This window comes from Lynx rufus, unplaced genomic scaffold (genome assembly GCF_022079265.1).
Source record: "Lynx rufus isolate CCGP_SWC_20201006 ecotype Redwood Valley unplaced genomic scaffold, mLynRuf1.p SCAF_11, whole genome shotgun sequence".
Lineage (NCBI taxonomy): Eukaryota > Metazoa > Chordata > Mammalia > Carnivora > Felidae > Lynx > Lynx rufus.
In genome coordinates, this window is record NW_025814825.1 from 29,127,842 (window position 1) to 29,150,951 (window position 23,110).

The window sequence follows — 23,110 nt, forward strand, 5'->3', positions numbered from 1 at the left end:
TTCAGATTCTGTGTCTCCTTTCTCTGCCCCTTCCCCGCTCACACTCTGTCTCTCTCAAAAATAAATAAACATTAAGAATAAAAAAAGAAATTGCTTGTTCAGAAAATCATGCATGGGATATTTTCCTGCTATAGTTGCTTAATGAGGTTTCTGGTATTCTTTTTTTTTTTTTTTTTTTTTTTAGTGTTTTGTTTATTTTTGAGAGAGAGACAGAGTTCAAGCAGGACAGGGGAAGAGAGAGAGGGAGACAGAATCCAAAGCAGGCTCCAGGCTCCAAGCTGTCAGCCCAGAGCCCAATGCGGGGCTTGAACCCACAAACTGTAAGATCATGACCTGAGCTGAAGTTGGATGCTTAACTGACTGAGCCACCCAGGCGCCCCTTGGTTTTTGGTATTCTTTAGGCATCTGATATAGTGATTGCTTGTCATCTAGAAGTCAACTGTTTTGGTTATAATTTATATAAATTTTTATTGGTGTATATCTATAAAGGTATATTAGATACTACCGTACTGTGTCATTACAAATTGGCTTTTTGCTTTTATAACTTATTCAGGGTATAGTCTTAATGTTTAACCATTCTTTAGTGTATACATCCAATTAAGTGCACTCAACTGTTTGGTTAGTTTTGTTCCCTAGTCTGTGATCCTTAGCTTTTTTGTATTTGTTTTTGTTTTTGTTTTTTTTAAGATATAGGCAGAAGTCGGTATTAAACTAATGAATAAGTTTCCTAGTGTCTTGCTGATAATTAAACTTACAGAAAAGGTTATAATACATGTACTTATTAGTGTGTATTTTAATTATATTCTAACGTAAGTAGATATAGATGGTAAACAATTTGCTGAAATAAGATGTTAGTATTACTTTTAGCTAGCTAAAATTGAATTTAAAGTTTGCATTATTTTGGTAATTCTGTAGTGTGCTAGTTGGATGATTCCTTATCACATAGTGAAAACTGGAACTTGACCTTTGAGTAGTTAGAATGCTTTCTGTTCTGGATTCCCCATGTCTAGTGCTAAGCTTCCCTGTGATTCTCCACTTTCATATATCTGTCCCTTAAAAGCTCTGATCAGTATTTGTTCTGTTTATTGGCTACCTTCTCTGTGGAGCCAGGGCAGAATCTAGGTGAGAAGGTAGGTGAAGACCAGCTAGAGGAAGGTGGGGAGGAGAGCTGTGGCTGAAAGGGCCCAGTATATTCTCTCTCTCTCTTTCTCTCAATATTTTAACTTCACACTGTTTTTGGTTTTGTTTTGTTTTGTTTTTAAGTAGGCTCCACACCCAACATGGGGCTTGAGCTCATGACTCTGGAATCAAGAGTCACATGTTCTACTGACTGAACCAGCCAGGTGCTCCCCCCCACCCCAACCCCACTATATTCTTTATTGAAAACAAATGCTGGAGATCTCGTTTCTGTGTATCTAGAGAATTCTAGAAAGCTAATGGTCCTTATAAGATTGAATAATGCAAATCTTTGTAGTATTTTTACTCCAAACCTACCTCTCCTCCCAGCATCCCCATACATGCTTTTAAATACTTGCAAAGCTAGTGCTCGCTTCAGCAGCACGTATACTAAATACTTGCAAAGCTAACAGTTAGTGCTCCTACAGTGAATCAAAGGGAGAAGTAGAGAAGGCCCCTGAACTTTTCCACATAAGGATGAGAGACAGGCTGATGATAAATGGCACCTACTTCAAAAGTTTTTCTCATTTGCTTTCAACTACGTAAGGTCAGCAGATGTCTTGGGTGTTTTGGTGGTAGGTGGGTTCCTGTAAGTATGGCCTGGAAGGAATATTGTATATATTTTTTTAATCATACTTGCCTTTAATTTGACCTTTTGCTTGATTGTATAGCCAAAAGAAGACCCAGAGAGTGTCACTCCTCTTTGAAGATGATGCCGATAGTGGAAGCTCTCTCTTTGGCTCTCCTCCTGCATCTGTTCCTCCTGCAACAACGGTATTCTTGACCTCCTAGGCCCAGGAAATATCCTTGCCATGATCTTATGTGAATAGTGATACTTCCCTGAATCAGCTCCTATACCTGACCTTGTGGGCTAAGTCTAATGGAAAAACCTATTTGCCTAGTTTTAGAAATAGATCATCTAGTTATGGTATTTGATGAAGCACACGTGCAAAGCATGGGGAAAAGGGTTCTTTCATGTCCTGCAGCCCCTTCAGCATCAGGGGTGGGTCTCTGAAGTCTGAGGGGAGAGCACCGTTGCAGTTCTGGGCAGGTCGCCAGGCTTAGCCCCAGTGGCATGGAATTGTGCAAACATTAGACCAGGTCAGTTAAGGCACACATTATTCCTTTCAGGAGCATGTTTCAAGTACCAACGCTTTGGTCCCGGTTTATGTGAATAGCCAGTCAGTAAAACGGAAGGAAATTCTGGCACCTGCCAGCACAAGGATGAACCTCGAGGATTTTATATTGAGTGAAATAAGCCAGTCAGAAAAAGACAAATAGTATATGATGCTACTTACATGAGGTACCTGGAGTAGTGAAATTCATAGAAGCTGAAAGTAGACTAGTGGTTGCCAGGGGCTAGCAGGAGAGGGAAATGGGGAGTTGTTCAAGGGGACAGAGTTTCAGTTTTGCAAGATGGAAAAATTCTGGAGATTGGTGGCATAACAATGTGAATATTTTTAACACTGCTGAATTATAAATGGTTAAGATGATACATTTTGTTTTTTGCCATGGTTAAAAATTTTTAAAAAATTACAGTAAAGGGGGCACCTGGCTGGTTTAGTCAGTAGAGCACACGGCTCTTGATCTCAGGGTCATGAGTTTGAGCCCCATGTTGGGTTTAGAGATTACCTACATAAATAAACCTAAAAAACATTAAATATATATATTTTTAATATTTATTTTGGGGAGGGAGAGAGAGAGAGAGAAAGAGAGGGAGAGTGAGCAGGGGAGGGGCAGAGAGAGAGAGAGAGACAGACAGACAGAATCCTGAAGCAGGCTCCAGCCTCTGAGCTGTCAGCACAGAGCTTGATGCGGGGCTTGAACTCATGAACCGTGAGATCATGAGCCACCCAGGTGCCCCTAAAAAAACATTAAAAAAGTTAAAGTATGTAATAAAAAGTCCATCAGTGGCATCTGGTGTAAAGGATTCCAGTGATTACATCTAAATGACATCACAATCATTGTGGTGGTCTAAATGACCACAATCACCTCAGCTAAAGATTTAGCCAATCTCGATGTTAGTTATATCTAAAAGGAGTATTAAAGAATGAGAGGAAGCTGGCATTGTGTTATATTTATCCAGGGAACCTGGGCATACTGGGATCCTGCCCTGGCCTGTCATTCATCTTTCCCCAGCTCATTCCTTAGTGGGTGTATTCCTTAGTGAGTGTGTGCACATAGAACAAAATGAGGCCAAACAGCTATTTTACTGCCAGCTGGCAATTGCTAACAGCCCCAAAGGGAAATGTGGAACTTTTTAGGCTAGACCCCATGGATTAGAACTCCTTTATCTGACCTGGGTTAGCCTAAAAGGCCAAGAATCAAGCCAACTCACAGCCTGCTGTCAGGCCTTCGACTCCCAACTCCACGCCATTCAAATCTGGCACGTGATAGAGGCAAAAAGACACTTAAGACCAGGAAGAAGGTAAGAGCCCGTGGGACCCCTCCTACGCTAGAGCAGCCACCACGGCAACTCTGCCACCCATGCTTGATGAGGAAGGCCCTCCTCCTCCCACCGTGGTGATGGGTGACCAAGTCCCTGTTACCTGCATAGGTTTGATGAAGGAGAGATAAGACCGTAAAGGAGCCTTGGAACTTCTGTTTTCTAGAGGCTGATACTTGGTTTTTCCATTCCTCGTAAATAGTTTTTGCTTCAAGTTTATTTTACATTATGCAGTAATATGTGGATGTCTTCTTTAAAAAGGTTTAGAAAATGCACGGAGAATACAAAGTCCTTGTCCTCCTGCCAGAGTAGTCATTGGTAACAGTGCATTGTCAGCCCTTTCAGGCCTGTTTCCAGGCATTCACTCTATTTAGTTAAATGAGGTCATGTTGTACCTTTTTCTGTAAGTTGTTTTGTCCTGCAACATGTTTTTCATTTCCGTAAGCTTTAGCTTCTTCTTTTTTCACCACTATCAGTATTCCGTAGTGTAGCTGTCCCAGGGTATGTGTGACTTATTTTGCCTTTGATGGAGTAATTGTCACTGTTTACTGTTTATTAGGGATCTCTCTCCCTTTTTTTTTTTAAGTTTTTAAATTATTTTAAAGTTTATGTATTTATTTATTTTATTTATTTTTTGAGAGAGCACAAGTGAGAGAAGGGCAGAGAGAAGGAGAGACGGAATCCCAAAAAGGCTCTGTGCCATCAGCGCACAGCCCAGTGCGGGGCTGCAACTCACTAACTGTGAGATCGTGACTTGAGCCGAGATCAAGATCAGGACGCTGCGCTACACCAGTGCCTCTAGGGATGTCTCTTTCCATCCCAACTTCTGGGTCATCTTTCGCCTTGACTACTGAGATAATTTCTCATCTGGCCTCTCCTCGAATGCTCCTTCCTTTCATCTGCCCTTCTTGCTGTTGCTCTGGTTCTATTCTTTTTTTTTTTTTTTTAATTTTTTTTTTTTTTCAACGTTTATTTAATTTTGGGACAGAGAGAGACAGAGCATGAACGGGCGAGGGGCAGAGAGAGAGGGAGACACAGAATCAGAAACAGGCTCCAGGCTCTGAGCCATCAGCCCAGAGCCTGACGCGGGGCTCAAACTCACGGACTGTGAGATCGTGACCTGGCTGAAGTCGGACGCTTAACCGACTGCGCCACCCAGGCGCCCTGCTCTGGTTCTATTCTTAAAGGCAGCCTGATCCTATCACGTCCTTGTCACAAATGCCTGAGCCTGCCGTGCCACCCGTAATCTCATTCACACTGGACTCATCTCTTCCAGCCTCACTCTCCGTGTGCTTTAGGTGACTCTTGCTGTCCCAGATTACTCCAGAGAAGGTTGTTGTCTCTCTTATCGGGAAACAGTTTTCATTTTGTCAGACCTAGTGCAACTGTTAACTTGTCCTATGGAAGCTTCCCAGACCAGGATCTTGTCAGTTGATGATTTAGGGACTTTTTTCCCCCACCGTATTCCCGTTAAGTGGGTGTGCACAGCTTACACCAGAAGCTTTCAGCATTGGGAGGAACATGCTGTGTTCCCTCGGCCCCGGGGCTCCCTCCTGCTGCTTCTGAGGTGCTCGTGATCTTTTCTTCGAATCACCCAACTTGCATCTCCCTAAAGATGACATCAAGTGGTTCCGTGGTTAAAAGGGTCAGGAGATCTGAGTGGTTTTTCATTGTAGATTATAAATAATAACTTCTTCTCTAGATAAATGAGCAATAACCTAATAAATTTTAAAGGTCATGGAAATGGAAAACTTCTTTCAACCTGTAGTAATTATGACTGTTAAATAAGACAGAGGGTCAAAGATCTACATCTCACGTAGCTGAACAAACTGTACACAGATTCTTACCATTTGTGAAATACAGTTCCCTTCAGACAGCAGTGTATAAAACACTTTTTTTTTTTGTTTAGAGATCCTGAATATTTTAAAGTTAGCTGTGACTCTGTTATAAACCTGTCAAAGAAATTAATTTCACGATGAAGATGAAGTCAGCTTTATCTTTAGGAAGATTTGCAACCGATAGTTTGGGTGGCATTTTCCTTGGTTTAAGGGGCCATACTAAAGTCTCATTTTTCACCCTGACTGGTTTGCGTTGAAGTTGTATGTGGTTTTCAGAGAGCCCAGTGCATTCCACCAAAATTTTTTCCTTTAATCACTTCAGTATTGCCTTACCTCTTCTGAAATTGTTTTGTGGGTTTCCAGCCTTTTATTTCAGGTTAAAATTGATTATACATTTTAAGGACCTCTTCTTAACATAATTAAAAATGTTACTCTATTTTTTACTTCATTTATAATTTTTTCTCTCTCGTAGTTAAGGAGCATTCTTCTTTGATTTCCCAAATCTGTCTTCCTAACTTGATTTAGATATTGCTTCAAAGCTTACTTCCTCATAACCTCTCATCTAGTTGGTATGATAGAGTTATAGTTTTTCCTCAAGAATTTTTGATCACTTTCCCCAAGGATGCTGATAACTCTAGGTGAGTCACATAACCTCAGTTTTTTAATCCCTGAAATCCCTGCCTCCCCCATCAGGAACATGACAGATTGAGCAAAGTGCTCACAAACTGGTGTGGACCATCTACTTGGTATAAAACACCATGACTTGCTGTTGAATTATATTATCCTTTCAAGGGAATAGACAGACATTTGTGAGTTAAGAAGAAAATAAAAGCGAGGTAGACAGATAAATAATCTTACCAGTGTAGCAACTGATACTTACTGAAGAAGGTAGAGAAACCTTTATGGGGACCTCAAGCTGGGCCTTGCTTCAAAGATGAGGATTTGCTTCTATAGACAGTGGGGAAGGGTGCAAATTCATGGTAGGTTTAAGGAATGGTGAAGATTGAGGGCACCTGAGTGGCTCTGTTGGTTAAGCGTCTGACTCCTGATCTTGGCTCAGGTCATGATCTCACGGTTTGTGAGTTCAAGCCCTGCATCAGGCTCTGTGTTGATGGCAGAGAGCCTGCTTGGGATTCTGCCTCTCTTTCTCTCTGCCCCTCATCTGCTTGTGCTCTCTCTCTCAAAATAAATAAACTTAAAAGAAGAAAAGGAATAGGGAAGATTGGTAAGATGCAGGTAAACAAAGGGAGAAGATGAGGTATTAGTTGATAGTCACATTTAGCATTTACTTAATGCAAATAGTGCAGCTTTGGGGTGGGAGATGAAGCAATCTGGTGCATATTTTCTTTTAGCAGAGGCAGCTCTGGATGACATCATTGACCTGAAATGTGGGAGGACGGAGGCAGAGAGGAGAGACTAGTGGTTATCTGGGAGTCAGACATAAGGTTCTAATTAATAGCAGTATCTGTGAAGTGAATGGACACACGGAGACAGGTGCAGGCGTTACCGTGGTAGAAGCTGTGAAGTGCTGTGTCTATAGTGAGGTGGTGGCGTTTATTGCTTCTCCCTGTTTGTGCCCCCTTCACTGTCCCGCACTGTCTCTCCCTCCACATTTCACTAACTCCCTCAAGAAGATTGTGGTTTCACCTGTTCTTGATGTTGTCATGCTAGTAAAGCACACTTTTTTTTTTTTTTTAATTAGAGAGAGAGAGAGAGAGAGCAAGCAAGCAAGCGAGCACACGAGTGGGGAAAGGGCAGTGGGAGAGAGAGAATCTTAAGTAGGCTCCACGCTCCGCACACATCCCAATGTCAGGCTCGATCCCACAACCCTGGGATCATGACCTGAGCCCAAATCAAGAGTTGGATGCTCAACCGACTGAGCCACCTAGGCACCCCCACAGTTTTGTTTTTAAGGATGTCATTTGCTCTTCTTTTGGTAGAAAAGAGAGACTGTCCCTGAAGTACCACCTTTGCTGTTCAGCGACGAAGAAAAGGAGGCACCATTTGGAGTGAAACCTGGGGATAAGAAGGTTGATGGTGGCAGAGACTCATCAGCAGTGGGGAGCACTCATTTGGTTGAGGAGTCAGAAAAGGTAGACTTCTTTTTTTTGCATTTATATTCTGAGGTGTTTGTTTCTCATGTTTTGTAAAATGCAGACACGCCCACACACAAATGCACACACCCTTACTTTTTCTACACAGAAAATAAATGGCTACTTTGTTGAATATTTTGAAAATACTGAAAAGTCTGAAGAAGAAAATCAGATCCCTCCATTCGGGGAAACCTTCAACATCGTTCTTGCTGTTGGGTCTCTTTTCTGGGCAAATGTGCACACAGTGATGTGCGTGTCTCTTGTTTTACATTCTTTTGTCATCTTGTGCCCATGTCCGTTTTGCCTTTCTCTCTCCAGGGTGTTCTTCCACATCTTGTTTTTCATTTTGGTTTTCTCTCTGCATGTTTGCTCTTTCTGACTTGTTCTCTTTGTAGCATTTCTGTTATCCCTGCTTCCACTTGTACTTGAATTAAAATGGCAGTTTTAAGATTTTAGTTTCCCATTCCTTTACATTTAGTGGATGTTGGCTGTGAATTAGAGAGCAAAGTGAAATTTATCTCTCTTCTAAAACCTTTGCTTTCTTCTCCTGGGTGGTCTGTTATCTCCTGCAGGAGCCTGTGAAAAGGCTGCTGGCTGCACCTGGAGGTCAGTGATGTGCACCTCTTTTTTTTCTAACCTTTCCTGTTCTCTGCGTGTTCAGCTATTCACATTTAACTTCTGTTTCAGGACCTGTGTGAAGAGTATTGTATATACTTTTCCTGTTGAGGCTCCTTAGAGCTGCAGTGATACAAATTTTTCACTTGTGCCTGAGACACTGTGACATTGTCTACCTGTAGTTTCTATGTGGACCTGTTGTCTGTTCCTGTAGCCCAAGTTACCCCAGTCATAGCCCCTTCCATACTTGAATTCTAATTGCTTATTGTACTGCTGGCCCTGACTTGAGTGTAAGCTCCTTGAGGATTGGGACCAGGTTTCTTTTGCTCATCATTGTATCTGTAGTACTTAGCATGTTACCTCACACATACTAGGCACTTTTATTTTTATTTATTTATTTATTTTTTAAGTTTTATTTACTTTGAGAGAGAGAGGGAGAGCATGAGCAGGGGAGGGGCAGAGAGAAGGAGAGAGAGAATCCCAAGAATCTCTGCTTCTCCCAAGCAAAGAATCCACACTGTCAGTGCAGAGCCCGACACGGGGCTCACACTCACAAACTGTGAGATCATGACCTGAGCCGAAATCAAGAGTCACTGCTTAACCGACTGAGCCACCCAGGCACCCCCATACTAGGCACTTTTAAATTACGTATTTCTTCTGGGGTGTCTGGGTGGCTCAGTCAGTTAAGTGCTCAAGTCTTGGTTTTGGCTCAGGTCATTATCTTGCGGCTTTGTGGGTTCAAGGCCCGCATCAGGCTCTACACTGGCAGCTCAGAACCTGCTTGGGATTCTCTCTCTCTCTTTCTCTCTCTCTCTCTCTCTCCCTGCCCTTTCTCTGCCCCTTCCCCATTCACACTATCTCTGTCTCTCTCAAAATAAATAAACTTAAAAAAAAATAAATTACATATTTCTTCAAACAAGCATAGTTTTCACAGTTTAACCACTCAAATTAGGATGCATTTCACAATCAGTGGCATATTTTAGACTTGTTTTTTTCTTTCTCAGTGGTTCATAGAGTAATAGTGGATCTTAAAATCAATGGTATCTTACTTGAAATGTGGAACTTGTTGAATGAATAAATGCTACATTTTAGGATCATTTTAGTGATTCTTATAATTGCATAATACAGTGTGAGCCTTCTGCAATTTAAGTAATTTTGTCAAGTTTCTTCTTGGGACTTAGGTATTAATTAAATACTAGGAAATAATATGATCCACTCCTAGTGATGGATATTTGTGCTTTCTCTATGACTGGCAAGTTATTACTATTATTATTTTTTTAATTTTAATGTATTTTATTTTTTTGACATTTATTTATTTATTTTTTTAATATATGAAATTTATTGTCAAATTGGTTTCCATACAACACCCAGTGCTCATCCCAAAAGATGCCCTCTTCAATACCCATTACCCACCCTCCCCTCCCTCCCACCCCCCATCAGCCCTCAGTTTGTTCTTATTTTTTAAGAGTCTCTTATGCTTTGGCTCTCTCCCACTCCAACCTCTCTCTCTTTTTTTTTTTTTTTCCTTCCCCTCCCCCATGGGTTCCTGTTAAGTTTCTCAGGATCCACATAAGAGTGAAAACATATGGTATCTGTCTTTCTCTGTATGGCTTATTTCACTTAGCATAACACTCTCCAGTTCCATCGACGTTGCTACAAAGGGCCACATTTCATTCTTTCTCATTGTGACTGGCAAGTTATTTATAGCTCATGAGCAACTGATGTAGATCAGGGTTGTAAATATGTATATCTCTTGATAGGCTGGAGGGACCTGTGACTTTACACTGGTCGGAAAAATCATCTTTGGCTGTGAATTACCTGTGTAAGAGTCTCTGTTGGAGTAGCTGATTGAGAGTTGACCTTAGTATTTTGTTACTTGGGATTAATGTGATTAGCTATAGTGCCCTGAAACATGGAAATGTCGCAGTTACTGAATTAGTGAAGAGTTGGGAAGGCCCCTCAGTAGAATTTGTATTTCTAGATGTTACTTATTTATTTATTTTTTTTACTGTTTCCATTTTCAGGGAGGACCTTTGACTGTATCTACTCAGGAGTCGGTCGAGCATTCTGATTTATTTTCTTCATCATCCCCCTTGGACAAAGGAACCAAAAGTAGAACCAAAACTGTTCTTAGTTTATTTGATGAGGAAGAAGATAAAACAGAAGATCAAAACAGCATCCACGCTCCAAAGAAAGAAGTGGGAAAGGTGAGCAAAAAGCAATAAAGTTTCAGGGTTTTGAAAGGGTCAAAGAATCTCATTTTAAGGTGTCAGTTCTGTCATATGAGTAACTAAAGAATTGAGGGTTCTGGTTTCTCTTCATCTTCACTAGCACTTGTTGATTTTTTTCTGTAATGGCCACATGTGGGTGAGGGTGTGGGGAAACTAGAATCCTCCTGCGTTGCTGTTGGGAATGTAAATTAGTGTAGCCACTTCAGAAAACAATTCGGTATTTCCTGAAATTGTTAAACATGAGTCCCCCACAAGGCCCAGCAATTCCACTCCTGGGTATATATCCAAGAGTAATGAAGACATATTCACACACAACTAGAATGTAATGTTCTTAGCAGCGTTATTTATATTTATTGTATTTATATTTATATATATATTTATATTTATTATAGTCAGAAGATGGAAAGAACTCAAAGTCCATCAGTTGATGAGTGGATAAACAATGTAGTATATCTATTCAAAATGGCATATTATTTGGCAATAAAAGGAATAAGTTACTGATACATGCTGCAACATGATGAACCTTGAAAACATGCTGAAAGAAAGAAACCAGTGATAAAGGACTATGTATTTTATGATTCCATTTATTTGAATGTCCTGAATTGGCAAATCCATAGAGCTACAAAGTAGAAATGGTTGCCAGGGTCTGGGGGAATGGATGGATGAGAATGGAGAGTGACTGCTAATAGGTTTGGGGTTTCTTTTGGGGTAATGGGAAAGTTCTAAACTTACCTGGTGGTGGTGTTTGCACAACTCTGTGAATATACTAAAAATCACTGAATTACACACTAGGTGAATTTTATGGTGTATGAATTTTATCTCAATAGAGATATTAAAAAAAAAAAAAGAGGGGCACCTGGGTGGCGCAGTCGGTTAAGCGTCCGACTTCAGCCAGGTCACGATCTCGCGGTCCGTGAGTTCGAGCCCCGCGTCAGGCTCTGGGCTGATGGCCCGGAGCCTGGAGCCTGTTTCCGATTCTGTGTCTCCCTCTCTCTCTGCCCCTCCCCCGTTCATGCTCTGTCTCTCTCTGTCCCAAAAATAAATAAACGTTGAAAAAAAAAAAATTAAAAAAAAAAAAAAAAGAAACCCAAACAGGTGCCAGGCCATATTGCCAGTGCTTTTCGTAAACCAAACTGAGGAAATGGTCCATGTTGATTTCTATAAAAAAATGTTTTATTATTTTTTATTACAGTAGAAGTATAACCCTGTTTATGAACGAGAGCTACACAGAGTGAATATGAATTACTTGCTGTATTTTCTTCCAGTCTTTTACTCTGTGTGATTTTGTACTGTGATTTTCATGGTCGTGAAACTTTTTAAAAAATATTTTCAGGGGCGCCTGGGTGGCTCAGTTGGTTAAGCAGCCGACTTCGGCTCAGGTCATGATCTCACGGTCCGTGAGTTCGAGCCCCGCGTCGGGCTCTGTGGTGCCAGCTCAGAGCCTGGAACCTGTTTCGGATTCTGTGTCTCCCTCTCTCTGACCCTCCCCTGTTCATGCTCTGTCTCTCCCTGTCTCAAAAATAAATAAAGTGTTAAAAAAAATTAAAAAAAAAATATTTTCATTTATTTATTTTTATGTATTTGTTTACTTTTTAAGTTTCTTCATTTTTTGAGAGAGACAGAGAAAGTGAGTGGGGGAGGCAGAGAGAGAGGGAAAGAGAGAATCTCGAGCAGGCTCCACACTGCCAGCGTGGAGCTTGATGTGGGGCCTGAACCGTGAGATTGTGACCTTGAGCTGAAACCAAGAGTTGGATGCTTAACCAGATGAGCCACCCAGGTGCCCCAATGGTCATGAAACTTTTAAACTTAGCTACTGTGTTACTGTGTTGCTGTGGGTTTTTATGTATAGTCAGTAATAATAATTAGTGAATTTTTAATGTGACACATCTCCTCAGTTGTGAGGGTTCTTTTGTTTCATCTGTGGTCGTGATACTAAATGTTATGGGTGAGAGAGTCTGCATTGTGTGAATGGAAGTCTCCGTTCTTGGATTCCACAGAAGATTTATGTGAGGCTCTGCTTTCAAATAAAAACAGCCAGAAGGGAAGTAGCACAAAGGGAATTTATGAAAGCGGAAACACTCTCGAGGTGGGAGAGCGGGCAGGTTCTGTAAGGTGAAGCCTGTCCCCAGTTTGTTTTGAGATTGGATGTTATAGGGTCTCTCTGGGCTGGGAGCTGGGGTGGTCTCTAATGGAGGCTGCTTCCAGTCCTTTGGGGAGCTCCTCCCACAGGTTGGGAGGGGGGGTTTTTGACCCTTCAAAGATTGTATAGGAAAGGTCATGGCAGCCTTTCTCCATTGTCGGGGTGGGGGGTTGTACCCGCAAAGCAAAAGCATTGTGACCAGTCTAGGGGTTACCCTGGGCAGAGGTGGAAGAGGAGAATGCGTGTTCTGCACTTGTGGGTCTTTGGTCTGTCAGCCCCAGGGTCTTGCAGGCCACAAGGTCAGGATGTTGTGTCCTCGGGTTTTTAATGTGTACCTTACTTATCATCGTCCTTGTGTCCAGCCTTTGTCCCTATCAATCCCCTTCAAGGACTTGGGTCTCTGACTCGGGGCATTCCTTCCACTGCTCTGTTACAGTAGCTTGTACTTAACATAAAGAAGAGCTCTTCTGAATTGGCCCCCTGGAAATAACAAAAACAAAAAAGCAAAAAAAGGTAAAGAAGAAATAGGGAAGTATTTAAGAATGTCACGTCTGGGATATTACAGTGTCAGATCAAGTAATGTGAATAGTAATTTTCAAATGTCAGCTACCCTATCAAACAAAAATAACTTGTTTGGAAGATAGTGGGATGGAAGGTGGGTGGGCATAGGAGAAGGTTGGCTCATCATCCCTGTGCCAGGTCTTTAGAGTAAGACGCTAACAGATTAGGGATACACACTTGACCACTGTGTAGTTTCTGGTATTAAGTGAGCTGCTCTTCTTCCCTTTGGAAATGAGATGGAGAAAACTTACTTGATTTTGTGTTTTCACCCTTAACATGTTTCTCATTATGGAATTAATGGGTTGTTTTATAAATAAAAAGTTCAGACATTTGTTACAGGCTGAAGGAGGATCTTTCCAGATGATGTATATGTTAATGTATTCCAGATCTGCATTTGCAAATGTATTTCCCACTATCTCTGGTAGCTCCATAGCGTTGTGTTGTGTGAATGTGTCATTCCTTTTGTGGTTGGCACTTAGGCTGTGTCCAGCCTGTAGTCATTGGAAACAGCTGCAGGGGATATCTTTGTAGTTGCATGTTTGTAGCTGTGATTTCCTTGAGGTAAATACTTACAACTCTTCTTTTTTCCAGGGTCCTGATCCTGATACTCGCCCAAAGAGCACAGGTGTCTTTCAGGATGAAGAGCTCCTTTTTAGTCACAAGCTCCAGAAGGACAATGATCCAGATGTTGACCTCTTCTCTGGCACCAAGAAAACCAGGGTCAGTTTCAAAAGGTTCTTCACATCATGACTTTGTTACTGTATTAGATATTATAAGTCAATAGCTCACCTAGCTCTCTTTGTAAATTGCTTTTGTTTTGAATATTGAATTTGAGTTTTGTCTATTCCAGTTACTAGAGCCAAGTGCTGGGAGCCTATTTGGGGATGATGAAGATGATGATCTTTTCAGCCCTGCCAAGTCACAGCCTTTGGTATCAGCCTTTTGCTCTCAATACTGGGGTGTGGGGAAGGCCTCTGGGAAGGAAATTAATGTGTACTTACTTATAAGAGGAAAACACGCAGAGAATTTTGGCGCTTACCAGTGAAGGAATGGCAAATGGCACGCTGATGATAGCGTTTGTGGTGTCCTCATCTTATGTTTCCTAATTAACATTAAAGCATTAACTAACCCAAGCTTTTACTGTATTACAGATTTGTTTGGTTTTTAAGTTGTTTATTGAAAGACCAGTGCGTGCCACACGGTGACTAAATACCCATGCCTTTCAGGTGCAAAGCTTTAAATTTGAGTGTTAGCCTGTTTGTGTCATTTGTCCCCACCCCAGTAGATTTTGTTAAGCACTCTCTATTTTGTTTAGCATAGCAGGAACTCCCGAGAAGGTCACGGTCTTTAGAATGCCATTTCTGAAATGCTGCATTAGTTGTATTAGTTCACCTAATGTTGAAATGTTCAAATGTTGTATTAGTTCAACTCTCATTCAAGAAATGACCCAAAACTCAGAAGCCAGATTGTTTTTATGTATTATGACTTTTCTTTAAAATTTCTGAGATAGATGACAGGTGGTTGGTATTCTTTTTCTTTTGAAGATCTCAGAAAAGAAGAAGGTAGTGAAAAAAGACCACTCTGTATCCTCTGTCAAGAACCAGAAACATCCTGAATCCACTCAGCAGGGTATCAAAGAAAAAAGCACATTGAAACCGGAAACACCTCAGGTTAGAACTGCTTAAGGACTTTCAGCTCTTGCTTGTGTCCCAGGACAGAGGGACTCCACCATGCATACCCAAGGGTACTCAGAGTTCTCTTGATTAGGGAGGAAACAGCAGCTAGGACGACTTCTCTCAAAAATTTCTTTTTCTAATTAAAAAAATTTTTAAAGTAAAGCTCTACATCCAGTGTGGGGCTTGAACTCATGACCTAGAGATCAAGATTTGTATTCTCTACCAACTGAGCCAGCCAGGCTCCCCTACTGTGTTTTTGTTTCGTTTTGTTTTGTTTTAAACACACTTCTCTGCCGCCTCATCTATTCTCACTGTACACTCCAGTCTCATGAAGCTATACTTGTGATTACTGTTTTTGGACGACCTTCAAATTCAGTTCCAAGGTAGAGTTAATACAGGGTGAAGAATCTTCTTCCCATTAGAACCTCCATTTCTCCCTTTGGACTACCTTGGAGTAGAATTACATTAGAATTAAACATAAATTGTATCCAATTCCTTGGTTCCCCTTGGTTCCCCTATTTTCTTGGTTACCTCTTCTGAGGTCACTGCTGATAGGTCTCTGTTCTCAGCAGTCTTCTCTCCGGAGCTCCTCCTGGGAACAGGCCATGACTGGAAAGTGAGTTCTGGTTCTGGATTCCAGCTGTCTCTGGATGTCTCACTGAGGCTTCAGTGTCCTGAGCTGTGAAAACAAAGCCCTGGGAATAGCACGTCTCCAACGACTTGTCCCAAGTTTCAACTTCCTTTGCTTCTAGAACCTCAGTGCGTTAGGTTGTGGGTGAATTTCTGTGTGCTCTGTGACATTTGCTGTGTGGGATAACCAGCATGGTAATTTTGCCAACTGGTCAGATTTTGGTACTCTGATAACCCTGTGGTTCTTACGAATCTAATTCATGATCTTTGTCTGCCTTTACTCCATTTACGGTCTGCCAGCGTTCCACTCACACAGCAGAAGAAGAGGCATAAGTGAAAGATTTTGAGGCCCCAGGAGAGATTTGAATGCCTTTCCCTAATTAGAATCACAGAAAGTGACAGCTTCACCTTCCATCAAATTTAATAGACATAAGTGTAATCCAAGAGACACTTTTCTTTCTATTTCCCTAATGGATTGTTAACCAAATGTAATTTCACACAGGACTCACCAGGTCCCGCTCCATTTAAAACCAAAGAACCATCCCCTCGGATCTGGAAAATACAAGTAATTATAATGTGTCTGGAATCTTCACTGCCTGCCTTGTGGCATCTATAAACTTTTTTGAATATTTACTTTTGTCAACTGTTGCCAGGCATTTTCGCATCTCTTCCCCACCCTCTAGTTGTTGCTTCTTGTGTGCTGCGTCTGTAACATCTTTTCTTTGGTCCCAGTGGTGGGCACAGGTATATAATCCTCTATTTTAATTCTAAGACTTGATCGGGAGACTTCCCTGCATTTCTCTCTCTCCTGTTGTATTATACATTATGTACACCGCGTCTCTTGTCATGTGTTACACTAGTAATCATAAACTGCTGAGTTTAAGAAGACATACAGAGTAAGTGTCATTTTTCTCTTTTAGGCAAATTTAGCGATTAATCCAGCAGCCTTGCTGCCTGCAGCGGCTCCCCAGATCTCTGGAGTAAAACCTGTTTTGCCAGAATTGGCTTTTCCTTCATCTGAACCCGAGAGGATCCACGGTCTGGAAAGTATGCCCGCTCTTCCTAGTAGTGGGGAGGCCGGCGTGAGTTTCGATCTTCCAGCTCAGGCAGACACCTTACACAGTGCAAATAAGGTGATGAACCCACCTTTGCTTGCTTTCTTGCCTTTTTTTTTTTTTTTAAATCCAGAATAACTTGTATATTTCTAACTAGTCCATCAGTTATACAATCATAGGCTGCCTCCCACTAACCATTTGAAGGAGGCACCTTAGCCTTCTTTCAGCCTCTCCACCCTCCTTACACCTTCCTAATTCTGCGTCCACTTTTCCATTGCCCGTGTTTGTTACTTTTACATTCTGCTCAGTATCCACAGTGAAGTCCCACTGTCTCCAGGCTCTCCTGCGTTGCCACCTGCAGGTCTAAACAGAGCAGATCGTGTCCCTCCTCTGCTGGCTCCTTACTGCCCAAAGGAGGACATTCAGGCTCCTCGGTTTGATATTAAAGCCTCTTACAATCCACACTAACCGAAACTTCCACCTTGCCCACCAACCACTCCACACTGTCAGCCTACACTGCAGTCACACCAGGCACCATTCCTTGAACACACACACAACCACCCACTGCTGCCAGCAGCTTGTGCTGCTACCTCTGTCAGCAGTGCTCTTGCTCATCGACAGACTGCTCAAACTTCACTGCTTCTGTGATATTTCCCCTGGTGCCCTCTTGTGTTAGGCTCCCTTCTCTGAGATCCCATGGCAGTTACTTCCCGGCTGGTATGGTCCTGTCACCCTGTTCCACAGGACTGTGGGTATGTGCTGCATGGACTGAACTCTTCGAGGTTTTGCTTTCATTTTAGTTGGTTCTCTTTTTTCTACCTAGTCTTCCTTCTCTAGAAAATCTTAGCTGATGTCTGAGTAAGCAACAGCACCTAAAATAACTCTGGTGAATACATTCATTTTAAGTGTTTCCAAAACTCTTTTCCTCGTGAAAAATAAAATATCCTTCTTTTTGTTCTATTTTTTGTCAGCCTTTGGTGAGGGGGAGGGTAAGTTTACATTGGCTACTTCATAAAATTATTTGTGAAATTTCCTTGAAATAGGTAAACATAGCCAAGTACTTTGGCCAAAGAAGCTTGTACCTTCTTAAGACTACTTGATTGTATATTTTGGAAAATATCACAAATACTGCATTATTGCTAATGAGTAACTTCTGTTTTGAGGTTATATTAAAAGTTCTGATTTCTTAGCCACATTTTTTATGTCAAATATTCAACATTTAAATTTAGTGTTTGTTGACTTGAAGAGAAGAGCACGTTAGATTCCCTGTCTTTGATTGTCTCTTATCTTCCTGGTTTTGGAGCCTGATTGTAGGCTAGCCTCTTGTAAAGGTTAGCACTAGAATTCCCCCTAATTCTCTCTTGTTTTGAAAGAGACCCACATGTAAACCAAGGGCAGAGTAAGGGCCAGGAAGGGTTGTGGCACACAGAGTACCAACATGCCTACTTTGCAGGGTTCCAGCAGCAGATGAAGCCTTTTGTATGAAATTAAACAGAAATTGCCCTGCAAAGACTCCATGGGGAACACTGAAGGATTAAGAGTAACATAGTCTTGGAGTAGCTATTAAACGTCTTTGGAAATCTTTAGGAAATAATCCTTTCTCTGTCTTGGATAATATCTTGATTGAGGGATTGAGGTAGACCAGACAACCTTATAATATTTTGATTATTTGCTACGTTAGCTTTGAACACCTTTTTGTTCTTCTTTTTAATCGTTAGATCAACACATGGTTTTTTGCCATTGCAGAGTCGGGTCAAAGTGAGAGGGAAGCGTAGACCGCAGACCCGTGCAGCTCGGAGGTTGGCTGCCCAGGAGTCCGGTGAGGCCGAGGATGTGAGTGTCCCCAGAAGATCCATTGCACGCTTGGCAGATGGCGACATTTCACCAGGTGACCCTCAACCACAGCCCAGGGCAGCTGGGAGAAAAGACATCTCTGAGGAGGCTGAGGCAGCTGCCGCTCCAACTTGGGCAGGTGGTCCTGTACCTGAAGTAGACAGAAGCCCCTTTGCGAAATCTCTGGGTCAGCCTCTTGAGGATGACCTTTTTGATTCTGGAGATATCTTTTCCAAGGGCACTGGCTCTCAGCCCACGGGGAGAAGAAAAGCCAAGACAAAGGCAGCAGATGGCCTGGCCAACCCAACAGGGGGAAGTAAAGAGAAGAGCCCCATGTTTCCCTCTCTAGGTGAGGCAGGCAGTGATGATGATCTCTTCCAGTCTGTTAAACCAAAACCAGCAAAGAAAACAAATCCTTTCCCGCTCCTGGAAGATGAGGATGATCTCTTTACAGATCAGAAAGGCAAGAAGAATGAATCCAAATCCAACAGTCAGCAGGAGGCCATCTCAAAAGCACAAGATATTTTTGAGGTAAAAGGACATGAGAGTACTTTCTGGGCCTGTTTCTGTGTTAAGACAAACACCCGATTGGCTCATTTGAGCCATAGGTTACAATAAGCTCGTTTCATTGCTGCTTGCTACCTATTTGCTTAGTACTTACAATTAGGATCTTTTATTAGTTACTCTGAAATTTACTCAAAAGTAGGTTTTTGTTTTGTTTCACGTGGGGGTAGTTCTTGGCTGGCTATGGCCATTGATACAAGTCTTGATTTTCATAGTTTTTATCAACATGTTGCTTCAGTCAGCTTTCTTGGCATGCTGCTCTATGACATATATAAAGCAGCATCAGTGCAGCTTATTAAGTGTTTTGCCTCTGGTTCTTGGGGAAACAGGCCCTAGCTGGAGTACAGGCAATAAGGCCTTCAAGTGCTACTCTCTGAGCAGGTGTTTATTGAACATCTGGGTACTAGAGACACAAAGTGAACTAGGACCAGTGTGTAAGGGGAATTGGATACAGGCAGGGCAACAGATAAATAAAATGTTTTCAGATAATGTTAAGTGGCATAATGAAAACAGCTCTGGTCAGTGAGACAGAGTGATGGAAAGGGTAGGAGGCACTCCTTAAGAAAGGACTGGAAGAGAAAGCCTCTCTACAGAGGTGGCATTTGAGCTGGGACTAGAAGAAAGACAAGGACTGGGTCAGGCAGAGAGCTGGAGTGGGGCATTCCAGGCAGAGAGGGCAGGTCACATGGCTGTTGCAAACTATAGTGGCAGTTTGTATTTCTACCACTTGATTTAAAATTGTTTTACTTCTGTTTTGGCTCAACAAGGATGATATATTTGCTACAGAAGCAATTAAACCCTCGCAAAAAGCAAGAGAGAAGGAAAGAACATTTGAATCCAACTTGTTTGATGATAACATTGATATCTTTGCTGACCTAACTGTAAAACCTAAAGAAAAGTCCAAAAAGAAAGTGGAAGCTAAGTCTATATTTGATGATGATATGGGTAAGTTTGATTTTCTACACATGACACAGAGAGTCATTGCCATTCAGGGACTTGATACTTCTCCTACCTTTGTTTCGGCCCTTTCCTGGAAAACATTCCCCACTGGGTTTCCTTTGGCTTGCTGTATAGTCCTGAGTTAGGCTGAGAATGGATAAGTAAATGGACTAGTTATTTTGGTGAAACAACTTTTGTTCTGATGGACATCAAGGAATTTGAAGGAGCCCGGATTTTGACCTTAAGTATAATTTAACTTTTATATTAGTGTGTCCCCTGCCAATTATCTGTGATAACTCAGAACATTCTGATGTTACGAAGGGAGGCTCAGAAACTGCCCCACATGCTGAAGTTGGCTGAGGTGGCTGCCTCAGGCGTGGGGCACTTGTCTGAGTTAGAGTTCTAACTGAAGAGTGAGTGTCAGTCTTTCAGAGAATGGAGGGGGCCAGTGCAGGAGGAAAGTGGTGCTATACATGAAAGCAGGTTATAACTCAGACTTAGCATCTCACAAAAGATCTTCTGTGTTTGTAAACATGCTCGTTTGGGCAAGCCAAATGCCTAAACTCAAATGTGGGGCTTCTGATATGTCTGGTGTTGATGGGTAGGACTTGAGTTGAGGCCAAATGCACACTGTCTCCTCCTTCCCCCCTCTCTCCCAGGTCTAGACCTTGGGGTTAATTGGGAGAAAGCAGCTGCACTGCTACATGGGGCCTGTTCTTGGAGTAAGCTGTGTGCTGTGTCTCCACCTGCTTCCCACCACAGGGGATGCAGAAGAGACTTCGCTGTTTTTCATTTTGTTTGTTTGTTTTTAATTACAAAAAAAGTAATACATACCTGTTGTAATAGATTAGTATTATTTGGAAAATGCAAAATGTGAAAAACAATCCCTAGAGGTCACCATTGTTGAGTGTTGGGTGTATATATCTTTTCATCTGTGGTGATGTTAATACAGCTTTGCATACGTAGAAGTGTATGCTTATTTTTTCCAAAATATGAATATATTTTATCTGTTCTGCAGTCCTTTTAGTCACTTACTGTCTTCCCATGCCAGTACATAGAGATCTATCTGCTTCCTTGTTGTTAGTGGTTGTGTAGTATCCTTTTGTATTTAGCCATTAGCACATTGAAGGTGATCTAGGTTGTTGCCAAGTTTTCTTTGTTACAAATAATGCCAGGCCTTTAACATTTGTGTATACATATCTCTATGTAAACATGCTCAAATCTCTGTAGGATGGAATCTTAGCAGTAACATTGCAGGTGAGTCACAAAACACTACAGTCAGTGAAACAACTGAACACGAATGTAGTCATAAAGACTTAAATTCTTAGAATTGACATGTCTCAGATAGGTGCATTTATTTTAAAAGAGGGTGACTTCTATGTTGGATTTCCCTTTGCTTATTTGTATTGCCCTTTCCTTTGAAAACCTTGTGGGAAGAGAATGTAGAAGTAGGTATAATGTCACGTAAAGTCAGGGGATGGATTGGAGTTCCAGTTATCCTTCCCTTTTTCCTGTCCTCCATGTGAACACGCATACATTTGTAGTTGAGAAAATTGTGATCTGCGAGAACTTGTGATTTGTATGTGGTCGTAAAAATTACTAGCAAAGCCAGGACCAGTATCTAAGAGGCTTGGCTCTTAGTGTTCTTGGTATCCCATACTGTTATCAGACTTGAGTATTTGGTGATTTATGTAGCTGTGTCTTAAAAGCACCCATTTTCTTGCCTGTTCAGCAAATCTTTTTCTTTTCTTCTTCTTTTTTTTTTTTTTCTCTTTTTAAAGATGATATCTTCTCCTCTGGTATCCAGGCTAAGACAACCAAACCAAAAAGTCGATCTTCACAGGCAGCACCTGAACCAAGATCTGAACAGAAGGTGTCCAACATATTTGATGATCCCTTGAATGCCTTTGGAGGCCAGTAGAACAGGGTATCACATCTCACTCTTCAGCTACACCCTTGAGTTATTGATGTTGTCTTACGTGCTCGTCTTAATTGAATTAGAAAAAGCAAATAATGAAACAGTACACCTTTCTTACCCAGCATACTTAGTATTTTTCTGCCCTGGTTTTAATCATGCTTAATACTGCAAAACAAAAATAAATATTTCACAGTGTTGTTTTTTTTTTTTTTTAAACTATATTTTTATTTAATTAGCCTTGATGGGGTCACAGTATGATTTAGGGCATGTTGGAGAAGAAACCTCTGTGTGCCTTTCATGAGTGGGCGGGAATTCCAGAGGAAGCAATGGCAGACAGATGATCAGGAGTCTTCCTTTCATGGATAAAAGCCCTAGCTTAGAGCCTAGGCAGGTGATAGAGGAAGGGGATGGGATTATGTATTTCATGACTCTTTGCAGTCTGAGAGGAGGTTTCCTCTTATTCCCATGAATTTTGAAAATGCCTCTATAGGTTAATTAAGGCAAGGTTTGGTAAACTGTGGCCCTCTGTTGTCTGTTTTTGTAAATAAAGTTTTATTGGAACACAACTATGCCCATTCATTTACATGTTGTCTATGGCTGTTTTCACCCTACCTATGATGCTGGAGTTCAGTAGTTATGACAGGATGGCCCACAAAACCTAAGATACCTTCTATCTGTCCCTTTACAGAAACAGTTTTCTGACCCTTGCTCTAAGGCATCCATTTCCATTTCTTTGGAACTTTGAAAAACGCAGAATGAACCCAGATACTGGAAGGAAAAGTGCTGAGGATGGAAATGTCCTCCTGTAGAGCAGCACTCACTGTTCCATAGAACTTTGAACTGATGGGAATATTCTATAACTGTTGTCTAATGTGGTCGCCACTAGCTGCACGTGTAGCTGACCCCTCCTCCAGTCTGTGTTTTCTTGGACTATGCCTCCTTGGTGCTAAGTATTCAAACTATAACCATGGCACAGTCTTGTTCTTTTTGTTTTTTGTTTTTTTTTAATTTGTTTTATTATTATTTTTTTTATTTTTAGGGAGAGAATGAGGGAGAGGGGCACAGGGACGGAGGGAGAAAGAGAGAGAGAGAGAAAGAAAGGATCTTAAGCAGGCTCCATGCTCAGTGCAGAGCCTGATGTGGGGCTCAATCTCAAGACCCTGGGATCATGACCTGAGCTGAAATCAAGAGTTGGATGCTCAACCAACTGAGCCACCCAACTGAGCCACAGCCTTTTTTTATTTAAAAAAGAAATTTTTTTAATGTTTATTTTGAGAGCACACGTGTGCTCGTGACTGAATGGGGGAGAGGCAGAGAGAGTGAGGGAGGGGGAGAGAGAGAGACAATCCCAAGCAGGCTCTGTGCTGCTAGCGTAGAGCCCTGATGCAGGGCTCT

General features: G+C 41.7%; 1 protein-coding gene across 3 annotated transcripts in view; it reads left to right on the forward strand.

The window, feature by feature from the left end:
- The window catches only part of LOC124506962 (WASH complex subunit 2-like), a 62,376-nt gene extending 40,095 nt beyond the window's left edge, over window positions 1-22,281 (forward strand). For all 3 annotated transcript variants that reach the window (XM_047073111.1, XM_047073112.1, XM_047073113.1), the window contains 11 exons: window positions 1,848-1,950; window positions 7,401-7,553; window positions 10,193-10,375; window positions 13,692-13,820; window positions 13,951-14,031; window positions 14,645-14,770; window positions 15,909-15,971; window positions 16,327-16,539; window positions 18,208-18,825; window positions 19,626-19,803; window positions 21,579-22,281. In XM_047073111.1, coding sequence (XP_046929067.1) covers window positions 1,848-1,950; window positions 7,401-7,553; window positions 10,193-10,375; window positions 13,692-13,820; window positions 13,951-14,031; window positions 14,645-14,770; window positions 15,909-15,971; window positions 16,327-16,539; window positions 18,208-18,825; window positions 19,626-19,803; window positions 21,579-21,718 — 1,987 coding nt within the window. In that variant the 3' untranslated portion in view covers window positions 21,719-22,281. The remainder of the gene's footprint in view (window positions 1-1,847; window positions 1,951-7,400; window positions 7,554-10,192; window positions 10,376-13,691; window positions 13,821-13,950; window positions 14,032-14,644; window positions 14,771-15,908; window positions 15,972-16,326; window positions 16,540-18,207; window positions 18,826-19,625; window positions 19,804-21,578) is intronic.
- The last annotated feature ends 829 nt before the right edge of the window (window positions 22,282-23,110 follow it).